Raw genomic sequence first — 15,572 nt, 5'->3', positions numbered from 1 at the left:
GTGCAGTCCTTTCCCAGGAAAATAAGGAGGAAGAACACTCCATATTGTACTTGTACAGGTAGTTGTTGCCGAAGGAACAAAAATATGCTACAGTAGAGAAGTGCATGGCTATAAATTGCCATAGAGACACTTCAGTACTATTTGCTGGGGAGATAATTCTCTTTAATCACGGACCATGCTCCATTATATTGAATGCAGAGAAACCATAAGGTGAATGCTAAGGTTACTAAATGGCTTATGGTACTGCATCCTTTTTAGTTTACAGTGGAGCAAAACGTAGGTCTGTGATTCTAGAAAAAAATGCAGATGCCTTATCCCAGAAATTTTTACTCCTTGTGAGGTCTGTATTACCTGACTTGTGAATGCTAGGGGGAGGGATATGTGGCAATAGGGACAATGTGATAAAAAGGAACCAGGGGTGTTTGGTGGTCATTCCGAGTTGTTCGCACGTTGCTGATTTTCGCAACGTATCGAATAGGTGGAAAATGCGCATGCGCATGGTACGCAGAGCGCATGCGCTTAGTTATTTTACTAAGAACTTAGTAGATTTACTCACGAGCGAACAACATTTTTTCCACGCTGAAGTGTTCGTAGTGTGATTGACAGGAAGTGGGTGTTTCTGGGCGTAAACTCAGCGTTTTCACGGCGTTGGCAGAAAAACGCAGGCGTGCCAAGGCAAAATGCGGGAGTGGCTGGAGAAATGGGGGAGTGGCTGGCCGAACACAGGGCGTATTTGTGACATCAAACCAGGAACAAAACTGACTGAACTGATCGCTATCTGTGAGTAGGTCTGGAGCTACTCAGAAACTGCTAAGAATTATGTATTCGCAATTCTGCTAATCTTTCGTTCGCTATTCTGCTAAGCTAAGATACACTCCCAGAGGGCGGCGGCCTAGCGTGTGCAATGCTGTTAAAATCAGCTAGCGAGCGAACAACTCGGAATGAGGGCCTTTATCTGTTAAGCCCAGTAAAACCATGCATTTGGAGGATAGGAAATGTGTGTTTTACCTGCTTGATTAATTTTAGTGCAGTTCTCCTCTTCAGCCTGGTGTAGTTGAAAGCATGTGATTAATCAACCATAGGTTTTAACAGTGATTGCTATTCACCACCTCCTGTGCAAGTGAAGAGTTGGGGGAAATCCCTTATTTAAAGTAAAGGTCGGGACTTGATTTAGAACCCCTTAAAGACTAAAAAGGCACTTAGAAATTTGTAATTATTTTTCTTTATTCTCGTCGGCCATGGCATGTCTGAAGCTGCAGTACAAAAAGATACATCTGTACTGTCATCCTTCAGAGGTCGATAGTCGTACCAAGCTTCCATTTTATATTGACCCCCCCAAAAAATGAACCTATTATTTTCAAAGCCTTGCTTTTCCTAGACCTGCACTCCCAGCAGTCGGTCTCCCAGATACTAAATGTTAACCTACAGTGGATCTATACAAAGTACTGTTGATAGGCCATGCAGGGGCCATACCTCCCTACATGACCATCTCCAGGAGGGACAGAATGTTCTGCTCCTGGACTTCCCTCTTCATTTATGATTGCCATCACCTGTGCTGAAACACCTCTCTTATCCATTAACCTCTTCAAAACAGGTGTCGGCAATCATAAATTAAGAGAAAAGTCCAGAAGCAGAACATTTTGGCCCTCCTGGACGGTCATGTTGGGAGGTATGAGGGGCGCATCTAGAGAGGAGGAAGCCCATGTGCAGGCTCCATATGGGCCTCCTCCTCCTCTAGCTGGCAATGCTGTAGCTCTGGGCACTAGGGTCCCCTAGTGACTCTAGTGCTTTCCCAGAGACTAGAGCGCATGCACAGGTCTCTGGGAAAATGGAGCGTTGGCCATTTTCCCAGTGATTTTCCTACTGCACATGTGCAAAACACCAGGAAATTGGCTGCCGCTCTACTCTGGAGGGTAAGTATACAGATAATGGATGTAGGGTGCACACACCCGCACCCATTATAAATACGCCAGTGAGTCCATAACAAAGGACAGCTTCAAGAGATCCACAATTGAAAGAAAAATTAATCTGATCACTCTCAATGACCTGATATGGTAGGGCATTTATCATTGGTCTTACCGCCCAGGATCGCATTGCAATGTGTGATCCTATCGGCTGGATTTACCATCCAGCTCCCACAGAGATAAGAGCTCCACAAGGAGCCTGTCCCTGCAATGTGCTGTGGGGGCTGTCGGGGGGGAGGGAGTCTGCGCATGCGCGGTCTGCACAGACCATGCCGCACAGCTGCCACTTCTGGTTAGGGTTCTGGAAGAACCCTCTTCCCATCCAGCAATGCGATGTGTAGCCCATAGACTACAATGGGCTATCACGATCTTTGGATGGCGGTAGCCGCAGGGACCAATATCAGGAATGCATCGCATTCCGGATAGTGGTACATCGGGCAGTATCGCTTTCCTCACAAAAACCAATGGGGGATGTGGCTGCGGGCGGCAATGGAGGGATTGCAGCTGGTATCTCTTCTTACATTCAGGAGATACCTAATATTTGTAGCTAACCCCCGAAAATGGGTGTGTTCGGGGATATAGCCGCAAATACACTTTGATAAATGGTGTGAATCATTACCACTATATATTGGGAACCATTACCACAAATTAAGTCACTGGTAATGTTTTGTTGTGACATGTTGCTTAATTTTACATAAAGTTTCTAAAAAAAATAATACATAAAGTGCTTCGTGAGACCGTACTAGCTGTTGTATGTCTGTATACCTAATGTAGATCAATAAAATATATGTGGTTTTTTTTCTCTGCAAGCTGTACAACGCATTCCCCTCTGTGATGAGCTGGTTTACTGGAGTTCAGAAAACAGCAGCTAAATATCGAGATGAATTGCACAAATTTATTGAAGAGACTTTCACCGCCCAGAAGAAACAATTGGATGTTAATGACCAGAGGAATCTTATTGACAGATTCCTGGTGAAACAACAGGAGGTAATGCAGCACTTACTGGTTCTTGTATGATGCATTTTGTTTTTTAAATAACCCTCACATTATGGACTACTGTACCTAGAAAAGGTAGGTGATAAGAGTAATAACCTCCCATCACAGGTGGAAGCGGCTAATAAGACAGTAGAGCACTGTAAACATGCTAGTGATAGGCATAAGAATATCCTGACACAGAACCAGGCCCAAATGTATTAAGCCTTAAAAAGTGATGAAGTGGAGATGGATAAACAATGATGAAGTTCCAGCCAATCAGCTTCCTAACTGCCATGTAACAGGCTGTTTTTGAAAAATGACAGTAATGAAGCTGATTGGCTGGTCATTTATCACTCTTTGGGGGTAATTCAGACCTGATTGCTCGCTAGCAGTTTTTTGCAGTCCAGTGTTCACATAGTCTCCAACCACCGGGGAGTGTATTTTAGCTTTGCAAGTGTGCGATTGCATGTGCAGCCGAGCGGTACAGAAAAAAAAACTTTTTACAGTTTCTGAGTTGCCCAGAACTTACTCAGCCGCTGCGATCACTTCAGCCTGTCCAGGGCCAGAATTGCCGTCAGACACCTGCACTGCAAACGCTTGGACATGCGCACGTTTTTTCAACCACTCTCGGAAAATAGTTAGTTGACACCCATAAACGCCCTCTTCCTGTCAATCGCCTTGCGATCGGCTGTGCGAATGGATTCTCTGTCAAACCTATCACACAGCAATGATCCGCTTTATTCCCGTGCGACGCGCCAGCACATTGCGGTGCATACGCATGCGCAGTTCTGACCTGATCACAGCGCTGCCAAAAACGCTAGCGAGCAATCAGGTCTAAATTATCCCCTTTATCCGTCTCCACTTTATGAATTTCTAAGGCTTAATACATTTGGGCCTAAGGAACAAATAGGGTTGAATTTACCAAAAGGGGGGAAAAAAAGTAGACTGCCCGGGTCTAGAGGATCTAATCTGCCAACAAATTGTATGTTTCGATGTTTCTAGAGATTTCTACGTCACAACACGTTATGTAATAAGGAGGAAAAAGGGGAACAAGTGTCTCAAAGCACTACACCGGGACTATGGGGGTCATTCCGAGTTGTTCGCTCATTGCTGATTTTCGCTATGCTGCAATTCGTTACAAATTGCGCGTGCGCACAGCATGCAGGGCGCATGCACTTAGTTATTTAACTAAAAACTTTGTAGATTTGTTGTGGATCCTGCGGCGCTTTTCAGTCGCACTGCTGATCGGTGAATGATTGACATGAAAGGGGTGTTTCTGGGTGGTAACTGAGCGTTTTCTGGGAGTTTGTTAAAAAACGCAGGTGTGTCAGGGAAAACCGCGGGAGTGTCTGGAGAAACGGGGGAGTGGCTGTCTGAACGCAGGGCATGTTTGTGACGTCCAACCAGGAACTAAACGGACTGAGCTGATCGCAATCTGTGAGTAGGTCTGGAGCTACTCAGAAACTGCAAAGAATTATTTAGTAGCAATTCTGCTAATCCTTTTGTTCGCTATTCTGCTAAGCTAAGATAACTCCCAGAGGGCGGCGGCCTAGCGTGTGCAATGCTGCTAAAAGCAGCTAGCGAGCGATCAACTCGGAATGAGGGCCAATAGCTTATTGTAGTAAAACGGTACTGACTTGTAGTATAATACAATATAATAAAGATGGAGCTAATTTATTTATGATGTATTATGCAAACCAGCACTGCATAGGGTGGTCTGAATAGCATTGTATTAAACAGTTTGACTCAAGAGTGATACTGTGGGCTTGTAGGGGTAAAGAGTGTGTTAGGTTCCTGGTGCTCAGAACAGGGGAGATGTTGCGTAGTGAGTCCTGAGCACCAGAACGTGACACTGAGACTAGGTGTGGTGTGGAAATGGAACGGGAATAGCCCCTGGCACCCTATCTCTGTTGTCTCGTCCGTGCTGTCAGTACACTCTTGCGAGACTATGGTTGCTTAAACCCATGGCAGCCGCGTTTGAAGGGCGGATTACGTCTGCCCAACTTCGATGCCCCCTCAGGTCTTAATGAGAGACAAAGAGTGAACCGAGACAGGGTGATAACAAGAGGCCCTCTAACTAAACAACAAGGCCTGGGGCTACTAACAAACCTAAAACTAAAGTATGTGCGGCTTGCCGCCAAAGGAAAAGAACAACAAAGGAAATGCTGACCACACGCCGACACAATACTTTTGTGTACCGGCGGTGACAGCATAAGCAGAACCCTCTGCAAAACACCAGTGACAGAAATAATAACGGAATACAGCAGCCTAGGCCGACGGACGCGGCAGAGCCGCTGCTCACGGAACAGGTACGAATACTGGCAAATGGACAGGAACCCCCAATGCTGCCGACACAGACTCTCAGAACTGGAGGACAGGCAGAATCCCAAACGACAGACCGGTGGACACCAAGAAGCCAGAAACTCGACCAGGCATAGGCAAAGCCACAGGACAGGAATGCTTCACGGCAGGACACGGGATCAGACACAGGAATCGACACAGGAACCGACACTCTGGAAGCAGCTAGACTGAGACTGCTAAACAGGAGCTCAGGAACTGGCAGGAACAAGCTCAGAACACAAGCACTCTGGGAGACTGGAAACCTAGAAATATCACCAGCGTCTGTGAATTGCAGTCAGCCAGCATATAACAGAGAGGCCTAATTAATTATCTCGTGCAGCTGCCCTGTTACATGACTCCAAACTGACAAGATGCAATCAGCCAACAGGTGAGGATAACCAGATAGACACAGGCTGCAATTGCACAGACTCACCACTGACAGCAAACAATAATCCTCTAAACCAGAGCAATGGGAAATCCTGGCCTGCAAGAGAATAATAAACATAAAATAGGAATGAACCACTACCTGTGGTTCATAACAGTATCCTCTCCTCAAAGGTGAGCTCCGAGCACCCCATAACACCCACGGGGAACATAAACAGAAGTATAACATAAAATACCTAACCGAAATGCAAAACAGGAATGAGCCACAGCCGTGGCTCATTACAGTACCCCCCCCCCCCCCTTGAGGAGGGGTCAAGGGACCTCAAAATTTAGACTTTTCAAAACAAGGGATACAAAAAAAATCTGACACACTGGTCTAACAGACAAGAAAACAGAAACAAGCTGTAGCAACAACTTGTAACAGTACCCTCCCCTTGACGGTGGCCACTGGACACAAGACAAGGAGGAAAAAAAAACTTTTTTTTTTAATATCAAGGAAAGAGTCAAAAATTATTTATTTTTCTTCTTCCTCTTCTTCTTCTTCTTCTTCTTCTTTTTACAAAGCTCTTTAGGTCTGACCAAGGTAATTCCCTAAACATTGTTTGAACTGATGGTACCACCCAGCAAGGCTGCGTTCAAATCAGAAATGGGTTTCTTACCCTTGGGAACTGAACTTTCAGGCAAAGAACTATTATTAGAAGAAGAGAGAAAAGCACATCCTGCAGTCAAAACAACGGGCTGACACTCTTGTGCCAAGTCTACAGAATCTGGTGAACTCTCAGCGGACAAGATGAGTGACCTAGAGAAACCAAAACCAATTTCTTTGAAACCATATCTTTTAATAATTGCATCACTGAATTCTGGTGGATCCTGAAGAATGGGATCTTCAGCTTTCATTAGGCTGGTCGCCCACTCAAAAGGCTCTCCTCTAAAGGAATAAATCAGATAGAGCACAAGGTTCTCAGAAGTGATGCCCAGAAATGGTCTAGACAACATAATGATGTAATAGTGTTTGTAAAGCGCCAGAAATTGGGCTAAGTCCCCATCAAAGATTATGGATGTTGAGATATCAACAGAGTCAGGATCTGCTTCCTTCCCATCTGACTGACTAGAGTGCTTTGCTAGGACCTGGTCACTATTGACCTTACTCGAGGCTGAGACTTTCTGAACCCCACCCGGGGCAGTGACTTTCTGAACCTCACCTGGGGCAGGGACTTTCTGAACCCCACCCGGGGCAGTGACCTTCGGGAACCCCGCTGGGGCAGTGGCCTTCGAGAACCCAGCTGGGGCAGTGGCCTTAGAGAACCCCGCTGGGGCAGTGACTTTCTGAACCCCACCCAGGGCAGTGACCTTCGGGAACCCCGCTGGGGCAGTGGCCTTCGAGAACTCCGCTGGGGCAGTGGCCTTTGGGAACCCTGCTGGGGCAGTGACTTTCTGAACCCCACCTGGGGCAGTGACTTTCGGGAACCCCGCTGGGGTCAGCACCTCGGATTCTTTTACTGGGATCGAGCCGTCGGCCTCCCCCACTGGGACCGAGCCATCAGCCTCCCTCACTGGGACTGAGCCATCGGCTTCCTTCACAGGGACTGAGCCATTGGCCTCCCTCTCTGAGTCGATAATTATCGAAATTTCTCCCGGGACTATTACTTCCGGGACTTTTGCTGAAGTTATAACCTTCATAACCTCTACTAATGCTATGCCTCTTAAGTTCTTTCCTGGGGAAACGATCTATAGACCCTTCTTTGGGGCTGCGTCTCTCGAGACCCCACTTGGGGATATTACTTCAAAGATCCCTTCTGGGGTTTTGCTTCACGAGTTCCCTTCTAGAACTATGGTTTTAGATACCCTTTCTGGGGTTGCGCTTTTCAAGTCCTTACCTGGGGTAACAGCTTCTGAGACCCCTTCTGGTATTGACACCTGAGCTATAGTATTCGATGTCCCTCTATAACATAGAGCATCAGGTACCGCTCCAGAACTCTGGGCACCGGGTACCGCTCCAGAACTCTGGGCACCGGGTACCGCTCCAGAACTCTGGGCACCGGGTACCGCTCCAGAACTAAGGGCACCGGGTACCGCTCCAGAACTCAGGGCTCCGGGTACCGCTCCAGAACTCAGGGCACCGGGTACCACTCCAGAACTCAGGGCACCGGGTACCGCTCCAGAACTCAGGGCACCGGGTACTGATCCAGAACTCAGGGCACCGGGTACCGCTCCATGCTCTGGGCACCAGGTACCGCTCCAGCGCTCTGGGCATCGGGTACCACTCCAGCACTCTGGGCATCGGGTACCACTCCAGCGCTCTGGGCATCGGGTACCACTCCAGCGCTCTGGGCATCGGGTACCACTCCAGCGCTCTGGGCATCGGGTACCACTCCAGCGCTCTGGGCATCGGGTACCACTCCAGGGCTCTGGGCATCGGGTACCACTCCATAGCTCTGGGCATCGGGTACCACTCCAGAGCTCTGGGCACCGGGTACCACTCCAGAGCTCTGGGCATCAGGCACCACTCCAGGGCTCTGGTCATTGGATACCACTCCAGGGCTCTGGGCATCAGGTACCACTCCAGACCTCTGGGCATCGGGCACCACTCCAGGGGTTTGCAACTCTGCTTCAACTGGAAAATCAAGAGAGGAGAGAAACATTCTCCTTTGGTTCCTGAATCTATAATGGGGCTCCCTAGCCCAAGGACCCCAATTATAGGACAGAGTGCTTTTTAGTGTGGGTTGTGCGACAAGCACCTCTGCCACAGTTGAGACAGGAGTAGGTCTTATATCCTGACTCAACTTGGCCAGAGGGCAAGACTTGTCGCCACACTTTAGCTTGCGCAACTAACAGGTCTGCAAATAGTGGCCTAAACCCCCACAATATAGGCATAATTTTAAGTTTCTGCGACGCAGACGCTCCTTTTCTGAGAGCCTGGGCCGCAGAAAACTTTTAAACCTTTTCTCTTCAATTAAACCAGAGGATTCTCTTGTCACCATACTGTGAACAAGAGTCTCTTTAGAGATAGATGTACTCTCAACGACTTCTGGCAAGATGAGCAAGATTTTAGTCAGAAGGTTTTGCAGTTGCTTTAAAGATTGCTGCAAAACTTCTAGTCGCTCAGGTTTCAAAGCACTGAAAGCAGAGTTCAGGGCTGAGAGAGATGCCTGCAGAGCTTGCATAGTAGGCATAGGAGGATTACAAACTAGACAAGACAAGACTAGACAAGACAAGACAGGATTCTTAAACTAGACAGGACAGGACTGGATTTTTAAACTAGACAAGACAGGACTAGATTTTTAAACACCGGACTGGATTCTGCAAACTGAATTCTAGACAGGACTGGATTCTAAACACCGGACTGGATTCTGCAAACTGAATTCTCGACAGGACTGGATTCTAAACACCGGACTGGATTCTGCAAACTGAATTCTAGACAGGACTGGATTCTAAACACCGGACTGGATTTTAGACTAGACACTGGACTGGGCCAAAAAAGAAAAAGTTTTATTTCTTTTTTGTGGTTGGGCTGGTGATAATGTTAGGTTCATGGTGCTCAGAACAGGGGAGATGTTGCGTAGTGAGTCCTGAGCACCAGAACGTGACGCTGAGACTAGGTGTGGTGTGGAAATGGAACGGGAATAGCCCCTGGCACCCTATCTCCGTTGTCTCGCCCGTGCTGTCAGTACACTCTTGCGAGACTATGGTTGCTTGAGCCCATGGCAGCCGCGTTTGAAGGGCGGATTACATCTGCCCAACTTCGATGCCCACTCAGGTCTTAATGATAGACAAAGAGTGAACCGAGACAGGGTGATAACAAGGGGCCCTCTAACTATACAAGGCCAGGGGCTACTAACAAACCTAAAACCAAAGTATGTGCGGCTTGCCGCCAAAGGTAAAGAACAACAAAGGAAATGCTGACCACATGCCGACACAATACTTTTGTGTACCGGCGGTGACAGCATAAGCAGAACCCTCTGCAAAACACCAGTGACAGAAATAATAACGGAATACAGCGGCCTAGGCCGATGGACGCGGCAGAGCCGCTACTCACGGAACAGGTACGAATACTGGCAAATGGACAGGAACCCCCAATGCTGCCGACACAGACTCTCAGAACTGGAGGACAGGCAGAATCCCAAATGACAGACCGGTGGACACCAAGAAGCCAGAAACTCGACCAGGCATAGGCAAAGCTACAGGACAGGAACGCTTCACAGCAGGACACGGGATCAGACACAGGAATCGACACAGGAACCGACACTCTGGAAGCAGCTAGACTGACATTGCTAAACAGGAGCTCAGGAACTGGCAGGAACAAGCTCAGAACACAAGCACTCTGGGAGACTGGAAACCTAGAAATATCACCAGCGTCTGTGAATTGCAGTCAGCCAGCATATAACAGAGAGGCCTAATTAATTATCTTGTGCAGCTGCCCTGTTGCATAACTCCAAACTGACAAGATGCAATTAGCCAACAGGTGAGGCCAACCAGATAGACACAGGCTGCAATTGCACCGACTCACCACTGACAGCAAATAATAATCCTCTAAACCAGAGCAATGGGAAATCCTGGCCTGCAAGAGAATAATAAACATAAAATAGGAATGAACCACTACCTGTGGTTCATAACAGTGTGTAATTGGCATGCTATGGAACTGGCAGACAATCTTGTTATTTGAAACAATCTTGTTATTAGAGATGAGCGGGTCTGGTTCTCCGAGAATCAGACCCATCTGAACATTGCAATCCGAGCTGGGATCCCAGTGCGGCTCAGGTTTTCCCGCCGACTCAGATCCCAAAACTAGGCGAAACGTAATTCTCCTGCTGTCAGGGTTTTGGATTCTATACAAGGCTATAGTAAACGGACGTGTCACTGCGGTGCAGTGTCTGACTGGGGTATGAAGGGCCCACCGGGGGAATGCAGTGATAGGGGCCCATACTTATGGGTGTGCCCAGCCTACAAACGTGTACCAGCCACAGAGGCTTGAAATGCACAATAGTCTTGTGCAGTGTAATGCAACATATCTACCATGTATAATGCAAGTGCACAGTCTGGAACCTGATCCCTAGAGTAAGGAGTGGGCCCTCAGGCAGTGGGGCCCACCGGTGGTTTCCACTGTACCCCTGTGGGCCAGTCCGACCCTGCTGCGGTGTACGTCCAGTGGTGCTCAATTTTGGCCATCAATGGGCTGGAGCTGCAGAAGGGGTACCTGGGTCCTTGACTGCTGTGTTAAGGGTTACTCTCTCTTTCCATAAAGGGGCTTCTGTGTAATCAGTGTACTATAATCATATATCATACACGTATTGTGAGTGACACTGTAGGTGGTCCCTGTTTTGTTGTACATAAAAGGATGCTGTGTCCATCCACCAAGGGGCTGAACTGTCAATCTAGGGGTGCACCAGTTTAAACAAAAATAAAAGCAATATATATATATATATATATATATATATAAATGTATATATATATATATATATTAGAGATGTGCACCGGAAATTTTTCAGGTTTTGTGTTTTGGTTATGGATTCGGTTCCGTGGCCGTGTTTTAGATTCGGACGCGTTTTGGCAAAACCTCCCTGAAAATTTTTTGTCGGATTCGGGTGTGTTTTGAATTTGGGTGGTTTTTTAAAAAATAAACTCAAAAACAGCCTAAATCATAGAATGTGGGGGTAATTTTGATCCCATAGTATTATTAACCTCAATAACTATAATTTCCACTCAGTTCCAGTCTATTCTGAACACCTCACACCTCACAATATTATTTTTAGTCCTAAAATTTGCACCGAAGTGACTGGATGACTAAGCTAAGCGACCCAAGTGGCCGGCACAAACACCTGGCCCATCTAGGAGTGGCACTGCAGTGTCAGACAGGATGGCACTTAAAAGAAATTAGCCCCAAACATCACATGATGCAGAGATAAATAAATAAAAAAAAGAGGTGCAATGGAATTGTCCTCCCACCCACCCTTATGTAGTATAAACAGGACATGCACACTTTAAAAAACCCATCATTTCAGCGACAGGGTCTGCCACATGACTGTGGCTGAAATGATTGGTTGGTTTGGGCCCCCACCAAAAAAGAAGCAATCAATCTCTCCTTGCACAAACTGGCTCTACAGATGCAAGATGTCCACCTCCTCCTCATCGTCCGATTCATCACCCCTTTCATTGTGTACATCCCCCTCCTCACAGAGTATTAATTCGTCCGCACTAGAATCCACCATCTCAGGTCCCTGTGTACTTTCTGGAGGCAATTGCTGGTGAATGTCTCCACGGAGGAATTGATTATAATTCATTTTGATGAACATCATCTTCTCTTTTGTGGAAGTAACCTCGTACGCCGATCGCTGACAAGGTGACCGGCTGCACCAAACACTCTTTCGGAGTACACACTGGGGGGGGGGGGCAACTTAGGTAAAATAAAGCCAGTTTGTGCAAGGGCCTCCAAATTGACTCTTTTTCCTGCCAGTATACGTACGGACTGTCTGACGTGCCTACTTGGATGCTGTCACTCATATAATCCTCCACCATTCTTTCAATGGTGACAGAATCATATGCAGTGACAGTAGACTACAAGTCAGTAATCGTTGGCAGGTCCTTCAGTCTGAACCAGATGTCAGCACTCGCTCCAGACTGCTCTGCATCACCGCCAGCGGGTGGGCTCGGAATTCTTAGCCTTTTCCTCGCAGCCCCAGTTGCGGGAGAATGTGAAGGAGGAGCTGTTGACGGGTCACGTTCCGCTTGACTTGACAATTTTCTCACCAGCAGGTCTTTGAACATCTGCAGACTTGTGTCTGCAGGAAAGAGAGATACAACGTTGGCTTTAAAACTAGGATCGAGCACGGTGGCCAAAATGTAGTGCTCTGATTTCAACAGATTGATCACCCGTGAATCCTGGTTAAGCGAATGAAGGGCTCCATCCACAAGTCCTGCATGCCTAGCGGAATCGCTCCGTAATAGCTCCTCCTTCAATCTCTCCAGCTGCTTCTGCAAAAGCCTGATGAGGGGAACGACTTGACTCTCAGGCTAGCAGTGTCTGAACTGACTTCACGTGTGGCAAGTTCAAAGGGTTGCAGAACCTTGCACAACATGGAAATCATTCTCCACTGCGCTTGAGTCAGGTGCATTCCCCCTCTTTTGCCTATATCATAGGCAGATGTATAGGCTTGAATGGCCTTTTGCTGCTCCTCCATCCTTTGAAGCATATAGAGGGTTGAATTCCACCTCGTTACCACCTCTTGCTTCAGATGATGGCGGGGCAGGTTCAGGAATGTTTGCTGGTGCTCCAGTCTTCGGCATGCGGTGGCTGAATGCCGAAAGTGGCACGCAATTCTTCAGGCCACCGACAGCATCTCTTGCACGCCCCTGTCATTTTTTAAATAATTCTGCACCACCAAATTCAATGTATGTGCAAAAGATGGGACGTGCTGGAATTTGCCCACATGTAATGCACGCACAATATTGGTGGCATTGTCCGATGTCACAAATCCCCAGGAGAGTCCAATTGGGGTAAGCCATTCTGCGATGATGTTCCTCAGTTTCCGTAAGAGGTTGTCAGCTGTGTGCCTCTTATGGAAAGCGGTGATACAAAGCGTAGCCTGCCTAGGAACGAGTTGGCGTTTGCGAGATGCTGCTACTCGTGCCGCCGCTGCTGTTCTTGCTACGGGAGGCAATGCATCTACCCAGTGGGCTGTCACAGTCATATAGTCCTGAGTTTGCCCTGCTTCACTTGTCCACATGTCTTTAGTTAAGTGGACATTGGGTACAACTGTATTTTTCATGACACTAGTCACTCTTTTGCTGACATCTGTGTACATTCTCGGTATTGCCTGTCTCGAGAAGTGGAACCTAGATGGCATTTGGTACCGGGGACACAATACTTCAAGAAATTCTCTAATTGCCTGTGAACTAACGGAGGATGTTCCTTGGTGGTTAACGTCCTTACTCCTACTTATTACAGCTTTACAAAGGCAACACATTGCTTGACGCCTTTTGTCCGCATTTCTGTTAAAATAATTCCACACCGAAGAGGTGATTTTTTTTGTAATTTGACAAGGCATGTCAATGGCCATATTCATCCCATGGACAACCGGTGTCTCCCCGGTTGCCTGACTTAAACAAACCACCTCACCATCAGAATCCTCCTCGTCAATTTCCTCCTCAGCGCCAGCAACACCCATATCCTCATCCTGGTGTTCTTCAACAGTGACATCTTCAATTTGACTATCAGGAACTGGACAGTGGGTGCTACTTCCAGCACTTGCAGGGGGCGTGCAAATGGTGGAAGGAGCAACCTATTCCCATCCAGTGTTGAGAAGGTCAGGCATCGCAACCGACACAATTGGACTCTCCTTGGGGATTTGTGATTTAGAAGAATGAACAGTTCTTTGCTGTGCTTTTGCCAGCTTAAGTTTTATAAAAAATTTCTAGCGAGAGGATGAGTGCTTCCATCCTCATGTGAAGCTGAACCACTAGCCATGAACATAGACCAGGCCCTCAGTCGTTCCTTGCCACTCCATGTCATAAATGGCATATTGGCTAGGTTACGCTTCTCCTCAGATACTTTTAATTTAGATTTTTGGGTAATTTTACTGAACTTTTGTTTTTTTGGATTTTACATGCTCTCTACTATGACATTGGGCATCGGCCTTGGCAGACAACATTGATGGCATTTCATCGTATCTGCCATGACTAGTGGCAGCAGCTTCAGCACGAGGTGGAAGCGGATCTTGATCTTTCCCTATTTTACCTTCCACATTTTTGTTCTCCATTTTTTAATGTGTGGAATTATATGCCAGTAATATATCAATAGCAATGGCTTACTGTACTACTACTGCTGGTCACCAAAATGCTGCACTGTCCTACTATATACTGCTCACAACAATGCAGCACAGATATGGATACTTGAAGTGATATGGAGCTGCAAGATACAGCAATGGCCTACTGTAATGTACTACTGTATATGTATATTGGTGGTCACCACAATGCTGCACTGTCTTACTATATACTGCTCACAACAACAATGCATCACATATATAGATAGTATACTTGACACAGAGCTGCAAGATACAGCAATGGACTACTGTACTGTAGTGTACTATATGTATAGTGCTGGTCACAAAAATGCTGCACTGTCCTACTATATACTGCTCACAATAATGCAGCACAGATATCGATAGTCTACTTGACACAGAGCTGCAAGATACAGCAATGGCCTAATATACTATACTATATACTGCTGGTCACCAAAATGCTGCACTGTCCTACTATATGCTGCTCACAATAATGCAGCACAGCTATGGATAGTATACTTGACACAGAGCTGCAAAATACAGCAATGGCCTACTATACTGTACTATATGTATACTGCTGGTCACCAAAATGCTGCACTGTCCTACTATATACTGCTCACAATATCGCAGCACAGATATGGATAGTATACTTGACACAGAGCTGCAAGATACAGCAATGGCCTACTGTACTGTACTATAAATACACTGCTGGTCCCCAAAATGCTGCACTATCCTACTGTATACTGCTCACAATAATGCAGCACAGATATGGATAGTATACTTGACACAGAGCTGCAAGATACAGCAATGGCCTACTGTACGGTAGTGTACTATAGTGTACCCCATTCAAACACTGCTGACAAGATTGAGGTCAAGTACTTTAATCCCAGTGTCTCCTTTTCAGTCCTTCTCTGAGACAATCTTGAGAAGGTGGGAGCTACATTTTTCCAATACTGGGTGACAAGAGTTCTAGTGGCAATAAGTATGTGACTCATTTACATTAATGGTATGAAACTAAGAATGGAATAATGCTGAAGAAGAGCTATTTTAGGTAGATGAGAGAGGATAGATACTGCAACCTGTTCCAGTAACTGAAATGCTGCCATCAACAAATTATGGGCAGTGTTTGCGAACA

At 46.8% G+C, this 15,572-nt stretch overlaps 1 protein-coding gene across 2 annotated transcripts in view; it reads left to right on the top strand.

The window, feature by feature from the left end:
- The window catches only part of LOC134908932 (cytochrome P450 2C5-like), a 140,420-nt gene that overhangs the window by 100,462 nt on the left and 24,386 nt on the right, over positions 1-15,572 (top strand). For both annotated transcript variants that reach the window (XM_063915185.1, XM_063915186.1), the window contains exon 6: positions 2,775-2,951. In XM_063915185.1, coding sequence (XP_063771255.1) covers positions 2,775-2,951 — 177 coding nt within the window. The remainder of the gene's footprint in view (positions 1-2,774; positions 2,952-15,572) is intronic.

The sequence above is a fragment of the Pseudophryne corroboree genome, chromosome 4 (assembly GCF_028390025.1).
Source record: "Pseudophryne corroboree isolate aPseCor3 chromosome 4, aPseCor3.hap2, whole genome shotgun sequence".
Classification (NCBI taxonomy): domain Eukaryota; kingdom Metazoa; phylum Chordata; class Amphibia; order Anura; family Myobatrachidae; genus Pseudophryne; species Pseudophryne corroboree.
This window is presented reverse-complemented; position numbering and strand designations above follow the sequence as displayed.